Here is a 23,069-nt window from a genome sequence, read left to right as displayed (position 1 = left end):
TACTTCCTTTAACCTGAATCCGCCCAGCGTGCCATATATGGCACGGCAAACTACACAGTCTTCTTGGACTCTTATTATTGTAACCGCGCGCACTGTATCCAACGCTAAAAGTTACAACTTTATTCTCAAAAAATTCAATCTTGGGCGGATCCAGGTTAAGTTGCCTGCCCAGTACCCATTCTGGTACCTCATTTGGTGCAGGTAAGCTAAATCTAGAATTTCTCCCCTACTTCCCTTTTTAACCTAAACCAATATTTTATTACTCTCTTAATTATATCCACCTTTATATTAATGTCTGTACACAGTAATCTAACTCCACTATTCACTGTACATATTGGTAATCCTGTAATTATTTTAATAAATCTACTAGTAACTGAATCAAGCATTGCGATTTCCTTTTCTGTGCCCCATACTTCTGCACCGTATAACATTTTAGATTTGATCACAGCATTAAATACATTTCTCTGTACCCTAAAATCAATATTAGGCATCCTGTTATCTAATATTCGGATACTAGCTAGGGCTGCTGCACTAATCATTTTTGCTCTCTTGGTGTGTTCAGACCAATTTCTATTTCCTGATATTATAATTCCTAAACATTCTGACTTGTTAACTACTTCTAGTTTTACTCCTTCCAAATACCATTTTTCTTTTTTTGCTAATTTGTTCCCTTTTTTGCACACCATTACTCTAGTTTTCTGTACGTTAATTTTCATATTCCATTCTTTACAGTACTTCTTGATACCACCAATATTTTTTGCATTGCAACTGGCGTAAGTGTGAACAGGAGTATGTCGTCAGCAAAGACAAGACCAGGAATATCCTGATTTTTTAAACATGGCAGTGCAAATCTTTCCTCAACTTCAAATTCTAGTATATCGTTAATGAACAATAAGAATAAAATTGGTGACAATTTACACCCCTGTTTCAGACCCATTTTGGAGATAATCTCTCCTACTACTACACCTTCTTCCACTCTCACAGTACACTTTACTTCAGCATACATCTTTTCTATAGCTCTTATCATTTTACACGACACTCCAACCTGTCCCCCTGTTCACAGTATCAAATGCTTTTTCTAAATCTATTGATGTAATATAGAGCTTACCTCCTTTTTTCTTTACATATTTGTAAATAAGCGTTCTCACTATAAAAACATTATCTAGTGTCCTTCTCGCTTTTCGTAATCCATTTTGAAATCTCGACAGGATTGAATGTCTCTCCGCCAAGTTCCTTAGTCTATTTGGTAGTATACTAGTATATACTTTCCCCAATGTATCCAATAATGTAATTCCCCTATAGTTCCAGGATTTGCTCTATCCCCTTAATTTTTGTAAATAGGGCATATTATCCCCTCTTTCCAAGCTTTCGGGAATACCCCTTTCTTGAAGATTTTATTGAATATCCTTGTCAAAATTTCCCACATGCCATTTCGCTCTCCCACCTCTTTCCAAAATTCATATGTGATACCTGAAATAGCTCCTGATTTCCCCTTCTTAGCTCCTTGCAACTGGTTCATTATTTCCTGAGTCTAAATAGCCTCATCTAATTCAGGCAGAGTGACACTCAAGCCCCCTGAGACAATAATCCCCTCATGATGCGCTCTCCATTGGTCTTCTTTATTCAATAATTTCTCAAAATACTGGATCCATGTACCGGTACTATGACTTATATTGGTCCCCTGTGAACCTGATTTCTTCTTGGTCATCTGATTTATTTTATCCCATACTTTCCTACTGTCATTTTCCTTATAATTTTTATTTATGTCTGCAGCCATCTTTTGTTGCCATTCCGAATTTGTCATTCTTAACAATTCTCTGTATTCTTTCCTTTTTCTATAAAATTTGTTTCTAGCTACTTGACCACCATCCTCCCTGTATCTCCTAAGTGCCTTCATAACCAGTGACTTTTTCTTAGCACATTCTGTATTATACCATCAACATTTCATCTGCGTTCTACCTGGATTTTGCCTCATACATTTTCCTGCCATTCCAATTACCTTTTCTATCCTGGTTAGGGCTTCTTCAATTCTATTCTCTTCTATCAGTTTTACAGTACCTATTTTCCAGATCTCAAAATTCTCTCCATTGAAGTACTCTCTAAATTCATTCCCTAATTCTTCTCTCCAACGATACCTGGGTATTTTCCTTTCATTTGCGCTATCGTTAACTCTCTCCTGCACTCTTATATCTTGAATCATTAATTTTAGAGATACTGGCATATGGTTTGCCTCCGCCCAATCCCTAACGCATATCTCTTTGATAACTTGCAAACTATCCCTACAGCCTACAACTAGGTCAATTGTACTGCCCCCATTTTCTACTATATAAGTTAGTTTTCCTCTCTCATCACCGAACCACCATCCATTCAATATATAAAGCTCTTCCACAGCTCATAATTCCAGTAGTTTTTCTCCATTTCTGTTACATTCTTTATCTTGGCTATTTCTCTTAACTACTAGTACCTCATCCTCATGTTGACTATAAACTGGCTTCTTGTTCCCTATCCTCGCGTTAAGATCACCCATGATAATAATGCTTGCCTGATCATACGTACTTCTCATTCTTCTGATTTCTGTCGCTAAATTCTCAAAAAACTCATTCTGCGAAAATGGGGAGCTCATAGGTGGATTATATACAAAAGCTATACATATTTCGTTCCTCTTATTGACCCTATCTAATATTCTTATCCAGATTAATTCCTTAAACTCAGATTCTAAGAGCTGTATCCTATCTTTTAAGTTGTTTTTGATTACCACCGAAATTCCTCCCGATATCCTTCCTCTATTGGACCTCCTTGATCCATATTGTCTCCATACAATACACCCTTCTATCTTTAAGTCTTTCTTGTAATCAGCCTAAGTTTCTACAAGTCCAAGAATATCCATTTCTTCCAGTAGCAGTTTAAAGTCTTCATTACCTATTTTTTTCCATATTCCTTCGATATTAACACATGATACCTTTAACTCTAGTTATTTTTTTACTTTTACAGTCTAAATTCCCTGATTTACTCCTGGTCATTCTAGATATTTCCATTTGTTCTATTTCTACCATATCCTCTTCTGGAGTTTTAGGCATTTTGCCATTCTCTTTCCCCCCCTTATCAGTCTGCAACTTATTTCTCTTTGCCCATAAATCTTTTAGACTTAGGTTTTTACCCTTTACCATTGTTTCTCGTCTTCTTTCTTCAATCCCCTTGCTGACCCCTGGGCGTTGCTCGATAGTGCTGTCTTCCAGTGCATTGCCCTCCGCTCCCTCTTGCGCCGCTGACTGCTCGGCTCCCGTATCCACTCCTCTTCCTTCTGCCATATCGCTCCCACCTACGTCATCACTGACTTCCGTCAGCATTACCTTGCTCACTTCTGCTCCTTCCTCACACGTTACACTCCGCTGATGTTGGTGTTTTTCGTCTATTTCCTGTAGCTGAGCTGGTGTCCACGTGCGCCACCAGCGACTGTCTCCAACAATCAAACACTGCCCTTTAATGTAGGCCTTTAGGCCTTGAAATTTTGCTTTGCCTAGGTGCCTGCGTAAAATGGTTTGTTCCTTGATGACACCATTGTCCATGTCCCTTCTCACCCAAATTTTCTCACCTTTTAAGTTGCTGGTATTCCTCAACACTATTTCCGCCATCAGGGTTGATATTAACTTCACCTTGATCAGTCTCCTACCCTTCACATTCCCTACTCTATATGCATCGTCTATGTCCACCTCACTAAAGTTTATCTTCATTTTACTTTGTATCACTTCTACCACTTATATACTATTTCCACCTTGTTTTCGTTGTCTTGTTCCGGCACACCATAAATAAAAAGGTTTTTCCTCCTGAGCTCTTGGTTTGTCCTGTTTTCAGACCACTTTACTTGACTCAGTTCCTCCTCTAAATCCCTGACTTTGGTCTTCAGTCGTTCTACTGAAGACATTCATCTCCTCTTTAACACACTGTTTTAACTCTTGTATTTATTTATTTATTTATTTGGCTTGTTCTCTAATTGGGTCTCTTGTTTGCTCGTCCTGACATGCTTCTTTGATCAGTTCCTTAGTCATTTCGAATTCTTCACATCCGATTGCACCAACTGGTCCAGGCCCTGGATTTAGCTCAACTCCACCTATTTCCAATAAGGTTGCTATTACTGCAGCTACCAACAAGGTTACTAGTACACCCATTTGCTGCCCATTTTTTATCTGTCCTCTCACTTTTTCACATTTCACTCCTCCATTCCACCTTCCTATAGATGCCCTGCACTGCACTAGTAAATCGCCCATATTCAGCACTCTACTCAGCACGTCCGCTCACTCCACTGTCTCACTCACGACTGCAATGATGGTTGGGTTGTTTCTTGTGAGTCTGTAAGATTTATACTGTCTATATCTGAATTTCTTTTCTCCTTCCTACTTGTTATATCATTTATGCTTTTCCATAGGATTTTAGAATTGTTTGAGCTTGACATAATTTTATTTGAATAGTACTTCTCTTTTGCTACTTTAATGAGCCTATTCATCCAGTTTCGGTATGTTTTATGTTTCTTAATAGTGTTTGTGATCTCGTCATTATTTTAGGACCTCATCTTTTGTTTTAAAATTGTCTGGTGTGATTTGTCCCTTATTCTAATGGAAGTTAGGATTCCAGTTTTGAGCCATGGTGTTATCCTTCTGAATTTTGATCTTACATGTCTTGTGTTAGTAGAGTTTTCAGAGATATGTTGAGTTAATAGCCCAACGAAACAACCGGTCGCTTTGTGGACATTGTGTTCATTCAAGACAGATTCCCAATTTTCCTTTTTTAAGGCTTTATTTAAAGCTTCATAATTTATTCTGGTGTTGTTCAGTGTTTTTCCTTCCATTTGTGGTATATATTTCTGGGATTGATTTTGTATGAGAAAAATAGAACCGCTACAAGATTTCGTGGGTGTCACCTGATCTTCACACAGACAATCAAACTGATCACTTGGCATTAAGCAAAAGATGAAATTCACTCCTAGATGTGAGAAATAAACTTGGGCAGATGTAGGGAGCAACCATCACTGCCGATATTTGATTAAAGGTTGAAGCACCAATAAGAAAGGCAGCTGTACTAATTAAACTTTTCAACTCAAAAGAATGTAAAAAAAGAAGGAAACAGCAATCATCTGAAATGAATTTAAGATACAATTGAAAAACAGGTTTGAGGCCCTCGATGACCATCCAGATGAAGAGGTAAACACTAAATGGAACCCAGTCAGAGAACTCTTTCTTTAACAACAAGGGTAACCCCAAAATCTATAACATGTATAGATCACATACATGTTAAATCCCTTAGAAATAAACAATTTTGAGTTATATATTCTACATACTAGTATCACAGATAGTTTTTCACATTTCAAGAAAGAGTACCAAATGACTCCTCTGCCGTTGCTCCCATTGAGGTTTTCCCCGAAACACTTTAGCCGTCACCTCTCAGGGTTCCTCTAGGGCTTTGCAGCTACCGTCATGGATATGAGGCATACGTAGTCCCAGCTGTTACATCAGCCCTACAGGCAATACCCTACTTCATGCCTTTGCCTTCCCCCATGATGTGGGTGAAGGGTTGACCTGATGGGAGAGGAGAGACCCTATCTACTGAGTATATATTCTGCCTGTGTGCACTGTATTGCTCTGAAGCTACCAGAGGTACATTAGTCAGGTATTATGAGGAACAAGTGTGACTATACAAAGCTGAAAAAGTATAAATGAGACCCATTGCACAGAAAGGGATCTGAAGTCAGATTTTTCATTTTTGATATATTTGTGGCTCTAAAATTGGCATAAGATACTGAACATTAAAAAAAGAGTTTATGTTTCTAGATGCAATACTGAAGAAGATATTAATTATTGACTGTTGCTATTAAGAAAACATTATTTTGAAAAAAACACAATTACAGCCTTCGTTAATTTTCTTACCTATTGTACAAAGTTTTCATGACATCGAGTGACAAAGACTCGAACTGCTGCGTAACTTAGTTTGTACATAGAAATGCAATTTTTACACCCAAGACACTTTTGTTCAGTTTTGCTGTAAAATTTCCATTCCCGACTTCGGGTCCCTTTCCGCGCAACGGGTTACAAATGGAAATCAAAAGACAATATTTGTGAAAATAATTTATTAAAATAATGTATTATCCAGCACATTCATACTGTCATGTGATCATTATCACTTTTTAAAATATGTGGTGAAGAATACCTTGTAGAGCTCCATGTAATCAGCCACTATGGACAACAGAGTGAATATTTATAAAATGTCAAATTATTGCTACAAATGCTCTTACATTTTTCTCAGCTGGTCATATAATATACAGTATATGCTCTCATCCTACAAGGATGTAGGAAAAGATCCTATTAAATCAAAGAAACAGCATAGATCTGTATACAGAACTTTTAGTTAATTCTTTGTTGCTTGTTACAGAGTCTAACAGGAAACTTCTGATATTAAAAAGAGTTCTCCATTAATCCTGTGAATGAGGAAAAGACATAATTTAACTGCATTCTTCTATTTACTATTCTTTTACATATAATAAGAGCACAGACGATATTTTGGCAATAGTCAGGGTTTTTTAACTAAGCCTACCTCCCTTCAAATATTTTAATACATTTTTTGTTCATAGTTATCTTGCATTCTTGAACACATGTACAAACTTGTCAAGTTTGGTAAGGAAATCTGTATTTTAAAAACGTATTTTAAAATAATAATTATCTCTTTTACAGTGTCATATATCCAACACGGACAATAACATACGTATGCAGACAAAATAATTGTTTTTTATTTTCATGAAAATTGTCTGTTAACAAGAATATCTCTAATAACAATAAAACGATGTTGCTTTCCTATTCTAACCCATTGGCGATTCAGTTCGACCACTCCTCTGGTCTTGTGGTGGGCCCAGGACTGGATTATCAGCTATGAAACGAATTAACTTCGGCTTTAGGTTCTGTAACTGGGTGCGCTCAACCTCCAAGGAACAACTGGGGAGCTATACGATATGTAATATATCGACCTTAGATAGGTGTAACAGGAACGAATGATGCAACTTGTTGCGTTGACTTAATTCAGCATCTAAGAAGGGCTTACTTGTGTACAAAGTGGCATACACAACCAATAGGATTAGAACCATTATCAAAGCAAGAAACAGTGCAATAAAATACATAAAAGGTTGCACTTTGTAGAAAAATGACTGTATTACATTATTATTTAAAATGTATTTCGTAACTATGACAAATAATTTATGTATCTAGAGCTTATCTATACTGTTTTCGAATGAGGATTCCTAATTCTTTGTCAAAATACCTCAAAGTGGCATAAATTCCATTTTGAATGAGCCTATTTGAAGCCCCTAAAACAGCAATGGGAAGTGAATTTGTCACAGCCTGAGTTTCAAGTATTGCTGATTACATGGAGTAATTCTTGCTTATCGCTTGTCATTGGAACAAGCAGTAAGTCCAGATCCAATACAGGAGGCGTATGCCATCACATGTGGAATATAGTTCTGTTCGTACATTCCAGTGAGTAGGTGAGCCCATGGGCCAGTAGCGAACACTGCAACATCGTCCCCACCATGGGTCTCGCTTGTCAAGGGAACCAAGGCTGGGTATTCATACGTGTCAGTTTCTGCAAAAAATAATAACAAATGAATAGAGAAGAAAGCATTTGCTTCGGCAAGAACATGAATTTCACACACATAAAATAAAATGGTACAAATATATTTGGATATTTCGTCTCCAACAGTTGTAAATATATAAAGAAAGAAAGAAAGAAAGAAAGAAAAGAAAGTAGGGTCCAGTTAAGCAGTTTATCAGTCCTTATCAAAAGATGGATGGCTTACCTCAAAAAAATGCATCAAGCACTGACTGAGCGTTCAGAAGGCTAGTATAAAAATCAGTCGCAATACGTGATAACAACACCTGAATTGATAGGGGTTAAAATATTCAACATGATTAGTTTGACTACCTGATCACCCAACATCTACATAGATCGTTGGCTGGGCAGCAATCATCTAGATGGGTCAAGGACCTCAAAGGGCCACAGGTTGGCTATTGATAGGTTTAAACAGAATTAGTTCCTGCAGGGTCACTATGACTATTACAAGCATGAATGTAGTTGTAAAATGGGAGTCCTTTATACAGTTTAAAACAGTTAGGGAGAATAATTATAGTAAAAGTCGACTTCGCTTCTCGGTGATTAGTGAGCATTCTACAAGAACTGAGTGTCCGTTAAGTTGGAAAACAGGCCAATCTCAGGAAAATGCTGCATACGAAAGGATGTGAAAATATTTCTTTGAGACTTAAAATAAGCATGTACACGGCCTGACAAAAAAGTTAAGCACCCAGAAGGAGTTGTCCAATATTATCCCACTTCGTTACAGGCCTAGATGCATACCATTTGTGTGAGTAAATTATTAGATTTACAAGGACCTGTAATGCATGGAACGCCCAACAGAGTGCATTTGTGATGGCACCGTCCTGTTGTTGATAAGTTGTTACCAGTCAACTGCTGTGAGTCAGACAGTTAAGCAAGACATGCAGAGAGGACTACATACAGTACAAAGTACCCGCGATGCCTCGCAGATGTGTTAGACAGCCTATCCACCAACTGACAGCATTTGACAGAAGCTGCATTGTGGGATGGCACGAGGCTGGTTGGTCGCATCATGCAATTGCCAGGCATGTGGGCCATTCACATGTTACAGTGGCCCGATGTTGGACTCAATGGGTACATGAGGGCACACAAGTACGTCGTGCAGGTTTGGGTGGGTTCGAACCCCACTGTCGACAACCCTGAAGATGGTTGTCCGTGGTTTCCCACTTTCACACTGGACCAAGAAACACCACTCCGAGGGAGGACCGTCATATGGTGCGCCAAGAATTGCGGGATCCCATAACTTTGGCACCCGCCATCCGCGAACATATACTGGACACCCTACATCATCCTGTGAGTTCCCGCACAGTGTCTCGACGACTCGTGTCCACTGGATTGGGGCCCTACTGCCCCATGTGTCGGTTGCCATTGCCACCAGAACACCAAAACCTGTGCCTGTGTTTGGAGTGGTGCCATTCCCAGGAGCCATGGACAGGGGACGACTGGCATCGCATCATGTTCAGTGATGAGTCCTGCTTCTCCAAAACCTCCAATGACCATCGTGTGCAGGTTTGGCGGTGTCGAGGGCAGAGGGCAGATCCATTCCATAATGTGGAAAGACACACAGATGTAATCCCTGGCAACATGGTGTGGGAAGCCATAAGAAATGCATTCAGGTCGCCTCTAATATTGCTTTGGCAGACTTTGAGGCACAGCGATACATCATAGATATTCTGCATCCGTACGTCCTACCCCATTTGGCACATCACGCTGGGACAGTGTTCCAACAAGATAATGCACGTCTACACAGAGCACGTGTGTCTATGGACTGCCTACAGCATATTGAGGTCCTACCGTGGCCAGCAAGATCTCCGGACCTCTCTATCATTGAACACGTGTGGGATGACATTGGAAGGGGACTCCATCCCAGTACCAACCTGCGGGATCTGGAGTGACATCTGCAACAACTGTCGACGAACTTGCCTCAGGCGAGGATCCAAAGGTATCGATCTATCCATCCATGTTGGGTGCACTTTGAGGACAAAAATAAACTTGGCAACAATGGACAGTACCTACACGTGACTACATTGTAAACAGCCAGTGCGTAAGTCATCTTCCGGCTCCAACTGAACACAGGCACAAACGAAACATGTGCCAAGCTGAGTATACTTGGGGGCAAAGCATGATGGCCTCAGTTCCTGGAAGCGAGCTGGAACCTAGAAGTCAATCACACACTGCACCCTGCTGAGTTAACGAGTTCTAAGTGATCCTTGTTTGGTGTGGAGAGGTTGCCTAACCACTTTCTTCCACATTCCCTTCAGTCTTTACCCTTTCTTCGTGTCGAGTGCAGTAAACTGTGGCTACAGTAGACGTAGTAAATCCTATAAGTCGCTAACAGACACCAGGCAACCACTGGAGAGTAGTGGTTTAATGCGAAGTCATCATGTTTTGTCCCCAAGTATACATGCCATGCGCTGGCCACAAGCATTGTAAGTCCTCACTTTCACCACCGATTCAGCGGGCTATATTTTCAAAACTATATCTCATAGGATTTCGAAGGAAAGTGTGTTACGCTTCCTTTTCAGAGAATTATCCTGTCCCTTAGGCTTCCATTTACTAGACAACCTGTATATATAACTGTGATATATCACTCACTCATCACGATATCCCAGTAACCACCAAAGTAAAGAGAGTGACATTGGAAAGGACGTGATAGCCAAGTGGCATAGTGGCATGGCCTTCTCACCAAGGCGGTCGTGGTTCAGGTTCAAGCCAATTCATGTGGGCTTTAGAAATTAAAATTCACGTCCCTGTGCTTAGAATATGCGGTAAAATAGGAGGTAGTGTGCCTATGATCATGCTATCAGCATTCCCGTAAAATTAAAAAGCCTCCTTTTTTGATGGAGTGAAATTTGGTTTAGAGGTTACTCTTAGTGCATGAGTCGGCCAACACCTAAAAACAACAGGAGTCATCATTCAAGTTAATAGGGACACCACGGCCACTAACTCACCAATGCAAGGGAGCTCACCAAGTTGGATCAAGAACACCTTTCCAGCTACTCCCACCCCTACCCGTCAAAACTCCAACCTCTCCGCCACACTGCCGCTTTCTCAGTCATGTAATATGAGTTATTGGCCCCTCTATTACAGAAGAAACCTTCATCTCAGAACTCAACGTGGAAGGCATCCAAGTCAAGAAGGCATTCAGAATTAAGAACTCCACGATTCTTGCCTATATGGTGAGAAATCTTCTGCCATCGCCCGAAAATGTCGACTGTGCATTGGCCATCGGAGTCTCTATACATAGACATCAGCATAAAGTGGAATAATCTCACGCCCCACCTCCACACACCATATGGTATGAGCGCTGCCTCGTCTACAAGAATCATACCACCAGTCCAGTGTACAGACAAGACTCCTAAATATGGATACTGCAGTCAAGATCACTCTACACCCAGGTGTCCCAACTCACATCAACCCTCACCCCGATGCCATACCTGTGGAGGTAATCACGCAGTGTATTCTCGCCGATGCTGTTGCCATACTGCACCTCCTCAAAATCAACCAGAACTCATAAAACGTACCAGAACCATTGATCCACCTACATCACCTAGCCGTTCCCTTTTTAGTCACCTACAGTCGAGGATCTAATTCACTTTGTCACCATTTCATTACTAAATTAGCAAGTTAGCGCATACAGACATTGACATCAGAGTGATGAAATGGATACGAGAACTCCTCAATGGAAGATCTCAGAGGGTGTGCATGGAAAAAACTCTATCTTCTCCAATAAGCATTAGGTCTGGTGTGGCTCAGGGTAACGCTATTGTGCCAATTATTTTCATACTTTTCATTAATGATATGCCTGATTTGATAAAATAGGAAATGCGCCTCTTTGAAGGGCCTTGGCCTACCAAGCTATCGCTGCTCAGCCCGAAGGCCTGCAGATTACGAGGCGTCGTGCGGTCAGCACGACGAATCCTCTCGGCCGTTATTCTTGGCTTTCTAGACCGGTGCCGCTATCTCACCGTCAGATAGCTCCTCAATTCTAATCACGTAGGCTGAGTGGACCTCGAACCAACCTTTATGCCCAGGTAAAAATCTCTGACCTGGCCGGGATAAGAGGCAGGCACGCTACCCCTACACCACAGGGCCGGCGATTGCGTCATATACCGGGAGATAAAGACAGAGGAGGACGAACTATTGCTCCAGTAGGATTTAGATACGATTTAAAAATGGGCTCGTAAAATGGAATGAAATTCCACAGCGGAAAAGGCAAGAAATTGTGTTTTTTTAAAAAAGGATTACGAACTTGGTGGTGGGGGAGTGTTGTTGAAGTTGATAGTTGTAAGTACTTAGGTGTTACTATTAGAAAAGACTTCAACTGGTGGAAATTTTAGATAAGAAATCCTGGAGATCGTTACATTTTATTATGCGGAATCTCAAGAAGGCTAATTCCGGTGACAAAAGGAAAGCTTGTAAAATAATGTTTGGTAAGACCGTTTCTCGAATATGGATCTGCGTGCTGGGATCCGAACAGGGTAGGTTTAATAAATTCTCTAGAAACAGTTCAAAGAAGATCGGTGGGTTTCGTAAACGGGAATAGGAGTAATACCATTAATTGGGAAAGTCTTGAATCTAGAAGAACTAGAGCTCGTCTGTGTGGTCGTTATAAGAGCTACACGGGAAGAACTGCCTGGAGTAGTACCGGTATTAGGAATAAGTTGGAACCTCCCTCGTACTTACCGAGAAATGATCACAAGCATAAAATTAGGGTCAGAAACCAGTTTACGGACATGGGAAAGTTTTCCTTCGAAACCAGGAACATAAGGGATTGGAATAAATCGCAGCAGTCTTTGATAGATTCCCTTCCGGTACCGTATCACAACTTTTAAGAAGATCATTAGTGCTAGTGTAAAGTGAAAAGTAGAAGTTGTAAATGACGGACACTGAGTTTGTGATTTTTCTGCTGGATTTAGAATGTTATAGTAGTAGTATTTCTTGTAATATTTCCTTTCCATGGAATTCCTCTTACTCATTGTTATAGTTGTGGTTGTTGTTGGGTAATTATGCTTTAACATTACTTCATTATTACTTGTAATGTTAAGCTCAACCTATAGCATCGTAAGCCGTAGTGTTAAGCACTGGAAATACGTAAGTTGCTTATGAAATTGTGTATAATGATGCTGGATTTGGAATGTTAAACTAATAGTATTTCTTGTGATATTTTACTTCCATGGAATTGTTTGTTGTACTCTTGTTGTTATGGTTGTTGTTGTTGTTGTTGTTGGGCAGTTATGTTTTAACTTTACTTCATTATCACTTGTAATGTTAAACTAGTAATAAGCTCAACGTGTAACATTGTAAGCCATAGTGTTAAGCATTGGAAATACTTATATTGTGTGTGAAATTGTATACGATGATCCTGGATTTAGAATGTTAAATTATAGTATTTCTTGTAATAATTTTTTCTATGGAATTGCTTGCTTTACTCTTGTTGTCGTTGTTATTGTTGTTGTTGGGCAATTACGTTTTAATTTTACTTTATTATCACACTATTGTAAGTGACCGGGATATTTCCCAATTGCGATGCATTCGTTAATATTGATACGAATAAAAAATACCCACCCCCTACAACAGACCCTTAGTTATCACTCACAAACCGCAGCACATCACACCTTCAATCTTCACTTTCTAAACATAAATCCTAGCCTGAGTTGCACTTCAACTTTACACCATTGGAAACCCTTGTTTGTACACATTCACAGCCCCCTGAATTCAAGCAACTGCATCATACAATCGCAGCATCTCCCGTCTTTGTACTCACCGAATGGACTTGCATCCTGTCAAACATAGGCTTGTGAGTGCACCAGGGAGTGGATTGCCTCCTCATGGCCTTAAATTAAAACCTGGAGCAATAATTGTAATGTTATTAAAAAACTTAAATGCTACACAGGGGCTTCTAAATGGAGCAAGATTAATTGTAAGAAAAATGCATGACAGTTGTTTGGATCTAGAAATCATTACGGGGTTAAGTATTGGACAGAGAGTTTTGATTCCTAGAATTGATTTACATCATAAAACACTATGCCGGCCCGCGGTGTACGGGTAGCGTGCCTACCTCTTACACGGAGACCCCGGCTTCGATTCCCGGCCAGGTCAGGGACTTTTACCTGAATCTGAGGGTTGGTTCGAGGTCCACTCAGCCTATGTGACTACAACTGGGGAGCTATCTGACGGTGAGGTGGTGGCCTCGGTGTAGAAAACCAAAAATAACGGCCGAGAGGATTCGCCGTGCTGACCACACGACACCTCGTAATCTGCAGGCCTTCGGGCTGAGCAACGGCCGCTTGGTAGGCCCAGGCCCTTCTGGGACGTTGCGCCATTGGGAGCGGGGTCCAACACTATCCTTCCATTTAATATTTTAAAAGACGCCAGTTTTTTATTCGCCTTGCTTTCGCTTTGGTGATTAACAAAGTACAAGGACAGACTTTAGATCCTTTTTTTTTAACATAAAAGCCTGTACCTTAAACTACTTCTCAACGTAAATTCTAGGCATATTAAGGGACTTTAATACAGCCTGTATTTAGCAATGGCCAGGCGTACGAAGCAATGTCTCGAGTTCGATCATTTGACAGTTTGAAAGTACGGATAGTGCCGGTGAACCATAGGACAATAAATGTAGTATTTAAGAAGGTGCTCTAACTGCATTACGTTGCAGACACATTTGACCTAAACTTGTCTGCAAGTAGGTAGCCTACTACACACTACAGTCTATAAATTAAATTTTGGAGTCTGTATTTAGCCACTGCAAATTACGAGGCGTGTTTTTTCTTAAGTAAATACCGTTTAGGTATAGAAACAAAAAGGTAATGCAATTTTTAAACAATCCTTTTTTTACATATAAGCCTGTACCTTAAACTACTTCTCAACGTAAATTCCAGGCATAATAAGGGACTTGTCATATCGTGAAGCCAGCTTCTGAATTCCATGCGCATAGTAATCTGCCGCTTGATGTGCCAGCCACTCTAGCACGGTTCTTTTTAGGTCATCATCGTCGTCGTGGTGTTGACTTCCTAAATGCTATTTCAGGCGCAGGAACAAGTGGGTTACTAGACGGTAGGTCACGACTGCACGGACGATGATCAAATTGTCCCCAACCAAATGCAGCGATGGGTTCGATTAGCCGTGTGAGATCGCACATTGCCATGAAGCAAAAGAATACCCTTGTGAGCATGACAAGTCGTTTGTTTTTGGATTGCGTGAGCACAATTTCCGATAATCTAAGGATCCTGACTCAATTTCATAAAGAACGCTGCTTTAAATTTCAGGCAACTTATAATTTAATGACGAAATCTTAAAGCATCTGTTTTCTCGAACCTTTGCTTCAACATTTTGCACCAATTCTTCAGTACTGACAGATGATTACTCAATACGCTTCCCGTCGTGGACATTAGGACGGCCTTCTTTAAATGCTCTAACCCATTTTATTACCATTCCTTTGCTCATAGTATGTTCTCCATACACTTCACAAATCTGCCGATGAATTTCAACAGCTTTCACACACACCTTTTCCATTTAAAAATCGAATCACAGCGCGTACTTCACACTCGGCGGGACCGTTAATTGTCAGAGGCATTTTCAGTACCTACGCACAAACGGAAATACGAGCGAATGCTTCCGCAATGGCGTTTGTGGCTAGCTAACAGAGAGTTAACCCACTAGATGGTTCGCTCTAGTCTGTCATACTAGTATAATCTGTGTGCATCGGTTACTATACTAATTCTTAGTTCTTTTTACTCTCGTTTCATCAAATAGCTTGCAATATCTCCTTCGTCCAACCACACCCCTTTACTTTTCTTTCCTTCATCTCTCTCTCTCTTTTTTTTTTTTTTTTTTTTTTTGCTAGTTGCTTTACGTCGCACCGACACAGATGGGTCTTATGGCGACGATGGGAGAGGAAAGGGCTAGGACTGGGAAGGAAGCGACCGTGGCCTTACAGCTCCAGCATTTGCCTAGTGTGAAAATGGGAAACCACGGTAAACCATCTTCAGGGCTGTCGACAGTGGGGTTCGAACCCAATATCTCCCGGATACAAGCTCACAGCTGCGCGCTCCTAACCGCACAGCCAACTCGCCCGGTTTCTTCATCTCTATTCTATTCTTCTGTCTTTGTCGGTCTGTCGTTGCATCACACCTTATTTTATTTATTTCTTCGAGCATATTCCTCGCCCATCGTCTTTGATTAATCTAATGATCTTGCTGCCTGTTTCGTAACACACAGCCGTATAGGACATATTGAACAGAAAACATCTTCGTTCGTGCTAAGATGGCGTCGTCCCTTTCCACTTAACACACAGTGAGCCATCTGGTGACGAACTAGACTACCATTTACAATAGATCAACGGTCCAGTATTCTTAAGTTCAAAAGGTCATTGTCAGAAAAACCTTTCCCGTGGATAAACGTCTTTTCTTTTCTGTAGACGTGTACCAAAGTCTACGAGATACGTAAAGATTTTATATACCTTTTGTTTAGTTTTTGTTTAATTTGACACGACAAAAACCCAAAAGATTATCATATATATCAAAGCGCGCCGTGAAATCATCAATTTGCTTTCTGCTGCTCTCGATTCCAGGAAAGGATTAGCACGATTCTGAAAGCGGGAAGGAAGAAGTCAGCAACGTGGATGGAAGGAAAGAAGGAAAGCATACTAAGGTGAAGGCTTTCTGATATGCAGGCCTGCATCTGCTCTGGACATCAGATGAACTAGTGTGGATTCCTTGAACGTTTCAGTGCAGGCAAAGAGGCAGCTAATCTAACAATAATGTGTTTAATATCCCATCAAAAGGTAACCGATTTCAATGGACGCTAGACGAATACTTGGGTTGTACGTTAATTATGGTCACAGCCGCTTCCTTCTCAATCCTAGCCCTTTCCCATCCTTACGTTGCCGAAACATTCAATGTGTTGGTGCGACGTTGAAAAACTGAAATGGCGTTTGGCTTTTAGTGCCGGGAGTGTCCGAGGACGTGTTCAGCTCGCCAGGTGCAGGTCTTTTGATTTGACGCCCGTAGGTGATCTGTGCGTCGTGATGAGGATGAAATGATGATGAAGACGACACATACACACAGCCCCCGTGCCAGCGAAATTAACTAATAGTGGTTAAAATTCCCGACCCTGCCGAGAATCGAACCCGGGACCCCTGTGACCAAAGGCCAGCATGATAACCATTTAGCTATGGAGCCGGACAGTGCGACGTTAATCATCTATAAACCGGGCGAGTTGGTCGTGCGGTTAGGGCCACGCAGCTGTGAGCTTGCATCCGGGAGATAGTGGGTTCGAATCCCACTGTCGGCAATCCTGAGGATGATTTTCCACGGTTTTCCATTTTCATACGAGGCAAATGCTGGGGCTGTACCTTAATTAAGGCCATGACCGCTTCCTTTCCACTCCTAGGCCTTTCCTATCCCATCGTCGCCATAAGACCTATATGTGTTGATGCGACGTAAACAAATCGCAAAAACATTCTATAAAAAATGGATGCCAGAGATGTTTGTCCTTAGTAGTTGTTCCTTAACTTGCTAGAAAGTTATTGACACGAGCCTCTCACATTTAAGCACTCTATAAAGTCATATGACTGCATCGCGTTTCGACCCCTCAACGTGGAGTAAAGAAGGCAAGAACTTGACGACTTTATGAATGAAACAGCTGACGCCACGGTCTAACGGTAGCGTGCCTACCACTTTCCCGGACGACTCGAGTTCGACTCCCAGGCAAGTCGGAGAGTTTTTACCTGCGTATGAGGGCTGGTTGGAGGTCCACTCAGCCTACATGATTACAGATGAGGAGTTATCTGACAGCTAGGTGGTCTAGAAAGCCAAGAATATCGGTGGAGTTGATTCGTCGCGCTGACCACGTGGCTACACACAATCTGTAGGTCTTCGGGCTGAGCATCGGGTGTTTGGTAGACCAAGGGCTGTTGTGCCATGGTTCTGTTTTAATGAATGAAATGCTAGTTGAAGTGAGCGTTGTGATCTCGGGTGTACGAAGGAATGAGGAGGCAGTTGTATCATTTATATCATTTGCATACGCAGCTATAGATTTTGATCAGTGTTAACAGGAGCAGAAAGAATAATATTCTTGTCCTCTATTAGTTTCTTACATTTTAAGATACATAGCAAAGAAGAACCATTTCAATGGAGATCGATAACACCTTTACCGCCTCATATAGGGAGTCACCATTCTATAAATTATATTAGTTTGCAACTTGGGTGACCATAGCTTTCGGTATGGGTCATCGAAGCTTTCCGAAAAATATTAACAGAGAAAATGACGGCATTCATAGGAAAGTTGAAATTGTGGAAAAATAAAAAACAATTGAAGAATACAATATGCCGTTCTTCCTGACCTTAAATCTGCTTCGAGAAGACGAAAACATTTAGCTTGCAGAGGTTAAAAATGTAAAAATTGGGCATCTAAGGAAACCAACCAACTGAACAATTTCCAGAGATACGTGATTTCCAGGAGGAGCTCGTTGAGATACAAAGTGTTGAAGTTTTGCGTCATAGCTTCCAAAAATAAACGCGCAGCTGCGAGCTTGCATTCGGGAGATAGTGGGTTAGAACCCCACTGTCGGGAGACCTGAATATGGTTTTCCGAGGTTTCCCATTTTTGCACCAGGCAAATGATGGGGCTGTAGCTTAATTAAGACTACGTTCTCTTTCTTCCCACTCCTAGCCACTTACTACCCCATTGTCGCCATAAAACCTATCTGTGGCGGTGCGACGTAAAAAGCAAATGGTAAAAAAAAAAGAAACGCAGTCACTATCCTCATACTGGATAAAATTGAAGGAAGAGAAAACCTACTTTAGGGAACGAAGATTAGAAAGTGCTACTTTTACCTTCGACTAACTACATAAGTCAAGCTGGCTTGTCTGCAAATTCTGTCGTGAAAAGTTTAGAAGCAGATTGCAGCCAGAATATGACTTATGATGTGCATTTCTTTTTTTTTTTTTTTGCTAGTTGTTTTACGACGCACCGACACAGATAGGTCTTACGGCGACGATGGGACAGGAAAGAGCTAGGGGTGGAAAGGAAGCGGCCGTGGCCTTAATTAAGGTACAGCCCCAGCATTTGCCTGGTGTGAAAATGGGAAACCACGGAAAACCATCTTCAGGGCTGTCGACAGTGGGGTTCGAACCTACTATCTCCCGAATACTGGATACTGGCCGCACTTAAGCAACTGCAGCTATCGAGCTCGGTGAAGTGCATTTCAAATACACGGCCACGGTTTGAAGACCTTTTAGCACTAACGCAAGGCTAAGGATCACACTGAACGTATGTGAATAACTAATTAATTTTGCTTTACAACAATTATAATATTTAGTTATTGCTACATATTATTTCTCCTACAATACGGTATCACTCTCCCACTGTCGAGATTATGATTATATGTCAGAGTTGTTTATTATAAAATACTATAACACTCGTCTATGTGAAGCGAAGCAAGCAAAAGGCAGTCCTCTCCATGCGGGCCATGAACGCTCCTATTGGAGTGGAAGGTAACATCGTAACCTCGGAACTAATGGCCAAGTGCATCAACCTTGTTTAAGATTCGGCTGACAAGTGTGTACGTAAACGTGTTTTAAATTTAAATACTGGTTACAAGGAATCGTTGAGCACCATTCCTAATCGATGATTACTCAAGCACGTTTATTTGGCAGTGGAATTAAACACTACCGTGAAGTTTTGCTTTGCGAACAGAGAATTATGAACGCACTACAGCCATTTCACGTTTCCTTTGTTAGCGTGAATAATATTCAATTATTCATTGCTGAAAGTACTTATTAGCAACATGGAAGACTAAAAGACAAAAAAGTCGTCTAATTTTCCCGATTTTGAAACCAATATCGTAAACGAATTAGTTATCAGACATATAAACATCATTGAAAATATAAAGACAGATGGAGTCACCATAAAGCAGAAAGAAGAAACATGGAATAAAATCTCAGATTGATAGCACAAAAAGGATTTATCTGCTTTGAAAATTGTAGGTTATTTTGTATTGATTCCAGAAGAAATGAAACTGTTTGTTTAGTTAAACGAAATATTTCCACAAATTTTATATCAATAAGGGTCTCTCTCCGCTATTATACATTTGCGTTCGTTTCCACTCTGTTCCAGATATTCCACATACAGCAATTCATCTTCAAAATCATCGTCAAATCTGGCAACCATTTTACATTCACTGCTGATCTCTGTACTGTATTATGTTTGGTAACCGCTCGAACTTGACTACCGAGCAACTTGGCGATGTGCTTAGGGACGCGCAGTTATGAACTTGCATTCGGGAGATAGTGCTTTCGAACCCCACTCTAGGCAGCCCTGAAGATAGTTTTCTGTGGTTTCTCATTTTCGCACCAGGCAAATCCTGAGGCTGTACCTTAATTATGGTCACGGCCGCTTCCTTCCCACTCCTTCCCCTTTCCTATCCCATCGTCGCCATAAGACCTATCTGTGTCCGTGCGACGTAAGTTGCCTGGCGTGAACATGGGAAACCGCGTAAAACATATTCTGAGCTGCCGACAGTGGGGTTCGAACGCACCCATCTCCCGAATGCTAGTTGACAGCTACATGACCCAAACCGCGCAGCCACTCGCTCAGTATATGTTTCTACTTAGGGATGACATAATGTCTTATTAATAACAGCATACATCATTATTATTATTGTGATACATAGATGTTGAAATCACCATAACGAATTAAAGATCATTTGACCATCGTACATATTTGCCGGGCAGAGTGGCTCAGACGGTGGAAGCGCTGGCCTTCTGACCCCAACTTGGCAGGTTCGATCCTGGCTTAGTCCGGTGGTATTTGAAAGTGCTCAAATACGTCAGCCTCATGTCGGTAACACCTCGGTGTCTCCGAAAACCGTAAAAGGTAGTTAGTGAGACGTAAAGCAAATAACATTAATTATTACGTACATATTTACTGGATTGTGAAAATATACACATTCTTTCATATTTTTGGGCCATTTATAGGTAATAAGAAATAAGTCATTTCTGAGGATTTGGTTTTCATTTTTACAGGTCACCTTGTGGCAATTATTAGCTCATCAAAATCCGTCGGGTGATGATAAGAACAATATTTTGCACACATATGTATGTCCGCCTCTGTGGTGTAGTGGTTAGTGTGATTAGTTGCCACCTCCAGAGGCCCGGGTTCGATTCCCGGCTCTGCCACGAAATTTGAAAAGTGGTACGTGGGCTGGAACGGGGTCCACCACTGATCTCTATACATGGATCGCTGATGGCAGGTCTCCGCTGCAGGAGAAAGTACGCCAAGTTGAGCGCGCGGTTCGCCATGTTGGCGTACCCAACCTAGAGCTCTCCTTATGGGAAAGCAATGATAATATAGTCAATTTTAAGTCGCAATTAATGGCGCATTGGAATAATTAAAAATATAGAGACATGTTCACTCAAAGCATAAGGACATTGGGATCACTGACACATCATTCCGGAACTACAATCAAGAGGCCTGGCGTCACTGAACTAAGCATAAACAAAGCAAGCGCGCTCCTCGTGGTCTATTGCACCATGCGCTCGCTGCCATCTTAGTACGCCAGTCATCTTCTATTCGGCTTACTGCTACCCAAGCTACCAGCCATCCAGGTATAGAGATCAGTGGGGTCCACTCAGCATCGAGGTGTCAAATGAGTAGAGGTGGGTTCGATTCCCACCTTAGCCATCCTGGAAGTGGTTTTCCGTGGCTTCCCACTTCTCCTCCAGGCAAATGCCGGGATGGTACCTAACTTAAGGCCACGGCCGCTTCCTTCCCTCTTCCTTGTCTATCCCTTCCAATCTTCCCATCCCTCCACAAGGCCCCTGTTCAGCATAGCAGATGAGGTCACCTGGGCGAGGTACTGGTCATCCCCCAGTTGTATCCCCAACCCAGAGTCTGAAGCTCCAGGACACTGCCCTTGAGGTGGTAGAGGTGGGATCCTTCGCTGAGTCCAAGGGAAAAACCGACCCTGGAGGATAAACAGATTACGAACGAACATACGTATAATGATAATGAATATGACTTTAACGCTGTTTAGTTTCAAAATACAGTAGACTCGTACGGTTATTTTGTATACTGAATGTTTGTTATTCTTTCTAGATATAATGCACGGTGGCCTAAACGTAGGAAGGTGTTCCATGAACGGAAGCGTAAATAATGACTTTAATGCAAATTGAAAGGGAAGATTTCATTTTGTGTAAAAATACGAAGTGGTCAGATTATGTAAAATAAAGAGAAGTTTTGTCTCTTGTCCATGTTGTCTGCTTGATTTTTAATATTACGGGTAAAAACGGGCCAACTAATACATTTGAATTAGATCTACTTTCTAATTATATGTAAATGTTTGTTACTTTACATAGATTTGGTTATTAAGTAAAAGTGATTAATATAGAATATTAAATGAAAGACTGAGAATATTAGCAATGATTTTGTAGTCGCAAATTGCTTTCAAAAGGGAGGATCCATGGACGCCTCCGGTAAACCCTGTCATCCCCCCACCCCCCCCACTCCAATCAAAATGCCCAAAATAGCCCATTCCTCTTGCCTTGTCCTTAAAAACCGAGTTTAGTCATCTTCGCCTTGGACTCCGCTGCTTCTCTCACCCGCTATGACCAACCGCGTTATTTTCCTACCTATTCATCTCTACTCGGCTCACAAGACCCCACCACTAAAGACGTTTTCGGCGCAGAGCTTCAACCATCAAGATCATTCATAAATTAGCCTTTATCTTCTGGTTCTGACTATGCTCCTGCCATTGCTCCCACCTCTTTGTACAAGTATTCATTATTCCCGCTACTTTCACATTCATATTATGAATAAGACATCTCTAGTCCAATCTGTTGCCACTTTCGTACAGCAAATTCGGTCTGGAAACACACCAATGGAAATATGGTTTCGATCTAGAGCTGAATTTCTTACTTACAGAATACCCTCGGCCGCAATTTTATTATAATTAACTTATTATTACTAATAATAGAATCAGATCAACCATAAAATATTGGCCCATCTCCAACATAGGAAGGAATGTGCTATGGTAGTGTGAAGAGTTTCAAAGGACAAAAGAATCATTAAACAATATTTCCCTGAATACACTACATACTTTAGTAGCTCTCCTACAGGTAGTATGGAGGCACTCACCTCACTTCTTACTAATAGGATTTTTCTTCTTCATCATCATCTTCTTCTTCTTCTTCTTCTTCTCCGGAACTGCTACGAGACAATCATATGGCACCTCGGGGTCTCCGAAAACCGTTAAGATAGTTAGTGTGGCGTAGAACCATTTTTTTAAGTTATTGTTCTCATGAAATTTTTTAAATTTCGCTTTCAATCATCATATAAACAGTTACATAAACAAAATTCTGACTTGAATAATAATTTTATAAAGGACAGATATTCTGTTACTGATAGAACATTACGTA

The 23,069-nt window shown here is 41.0% G+C and overlaps 1 protein-coding gene across 2 annotated transcripts in view; it reads right to left on the bottom strand.

The window, feature by feature from the left end:
* Positions 1-6,103: 6,103 nt before the first annotated feature.
* LOC136864435 (membrane-bound alkaline phosphatase) overlaps positions 6,104-23,069 on the bottom strand; it is a 194,727-nt gene continuing 177,761 nt past the window's right edge. For both annotated transcript variants that reach the window (XM_067141427.2, XM_067141426.2), the window contains exon 10: positions 6,104-7,620. In XM_067141427.2, the coding sequence (XP_066997528.2) occupies positions 7,421-7,620 (200 nt within the window). In that variant the 3' untranslated portion in view covers positions 6,104-7,420. The remainder of the gene's footprint in view (positions 7,621-23,069) is intronic.

This window comes from Anabrus simplex, chromosome 2 (assembly GCF_040414725.1).
Source record: "Anabrus simplex isolate iqAnaSimp1 chromosome 2, ASM4041472v1, whole genome shotgun sequence".
NCBI lineage: Eukaryota > Metazoa > Arthropoda > Insecta > Orthoptera > Tettigoniidae > Anabrus > Anabrus simplex.
The sequence above is the reverse complement of the archived record's forward strand: the minus strand, read 5'-3'. Positions and strand labels throughout refer to the sequence as shown.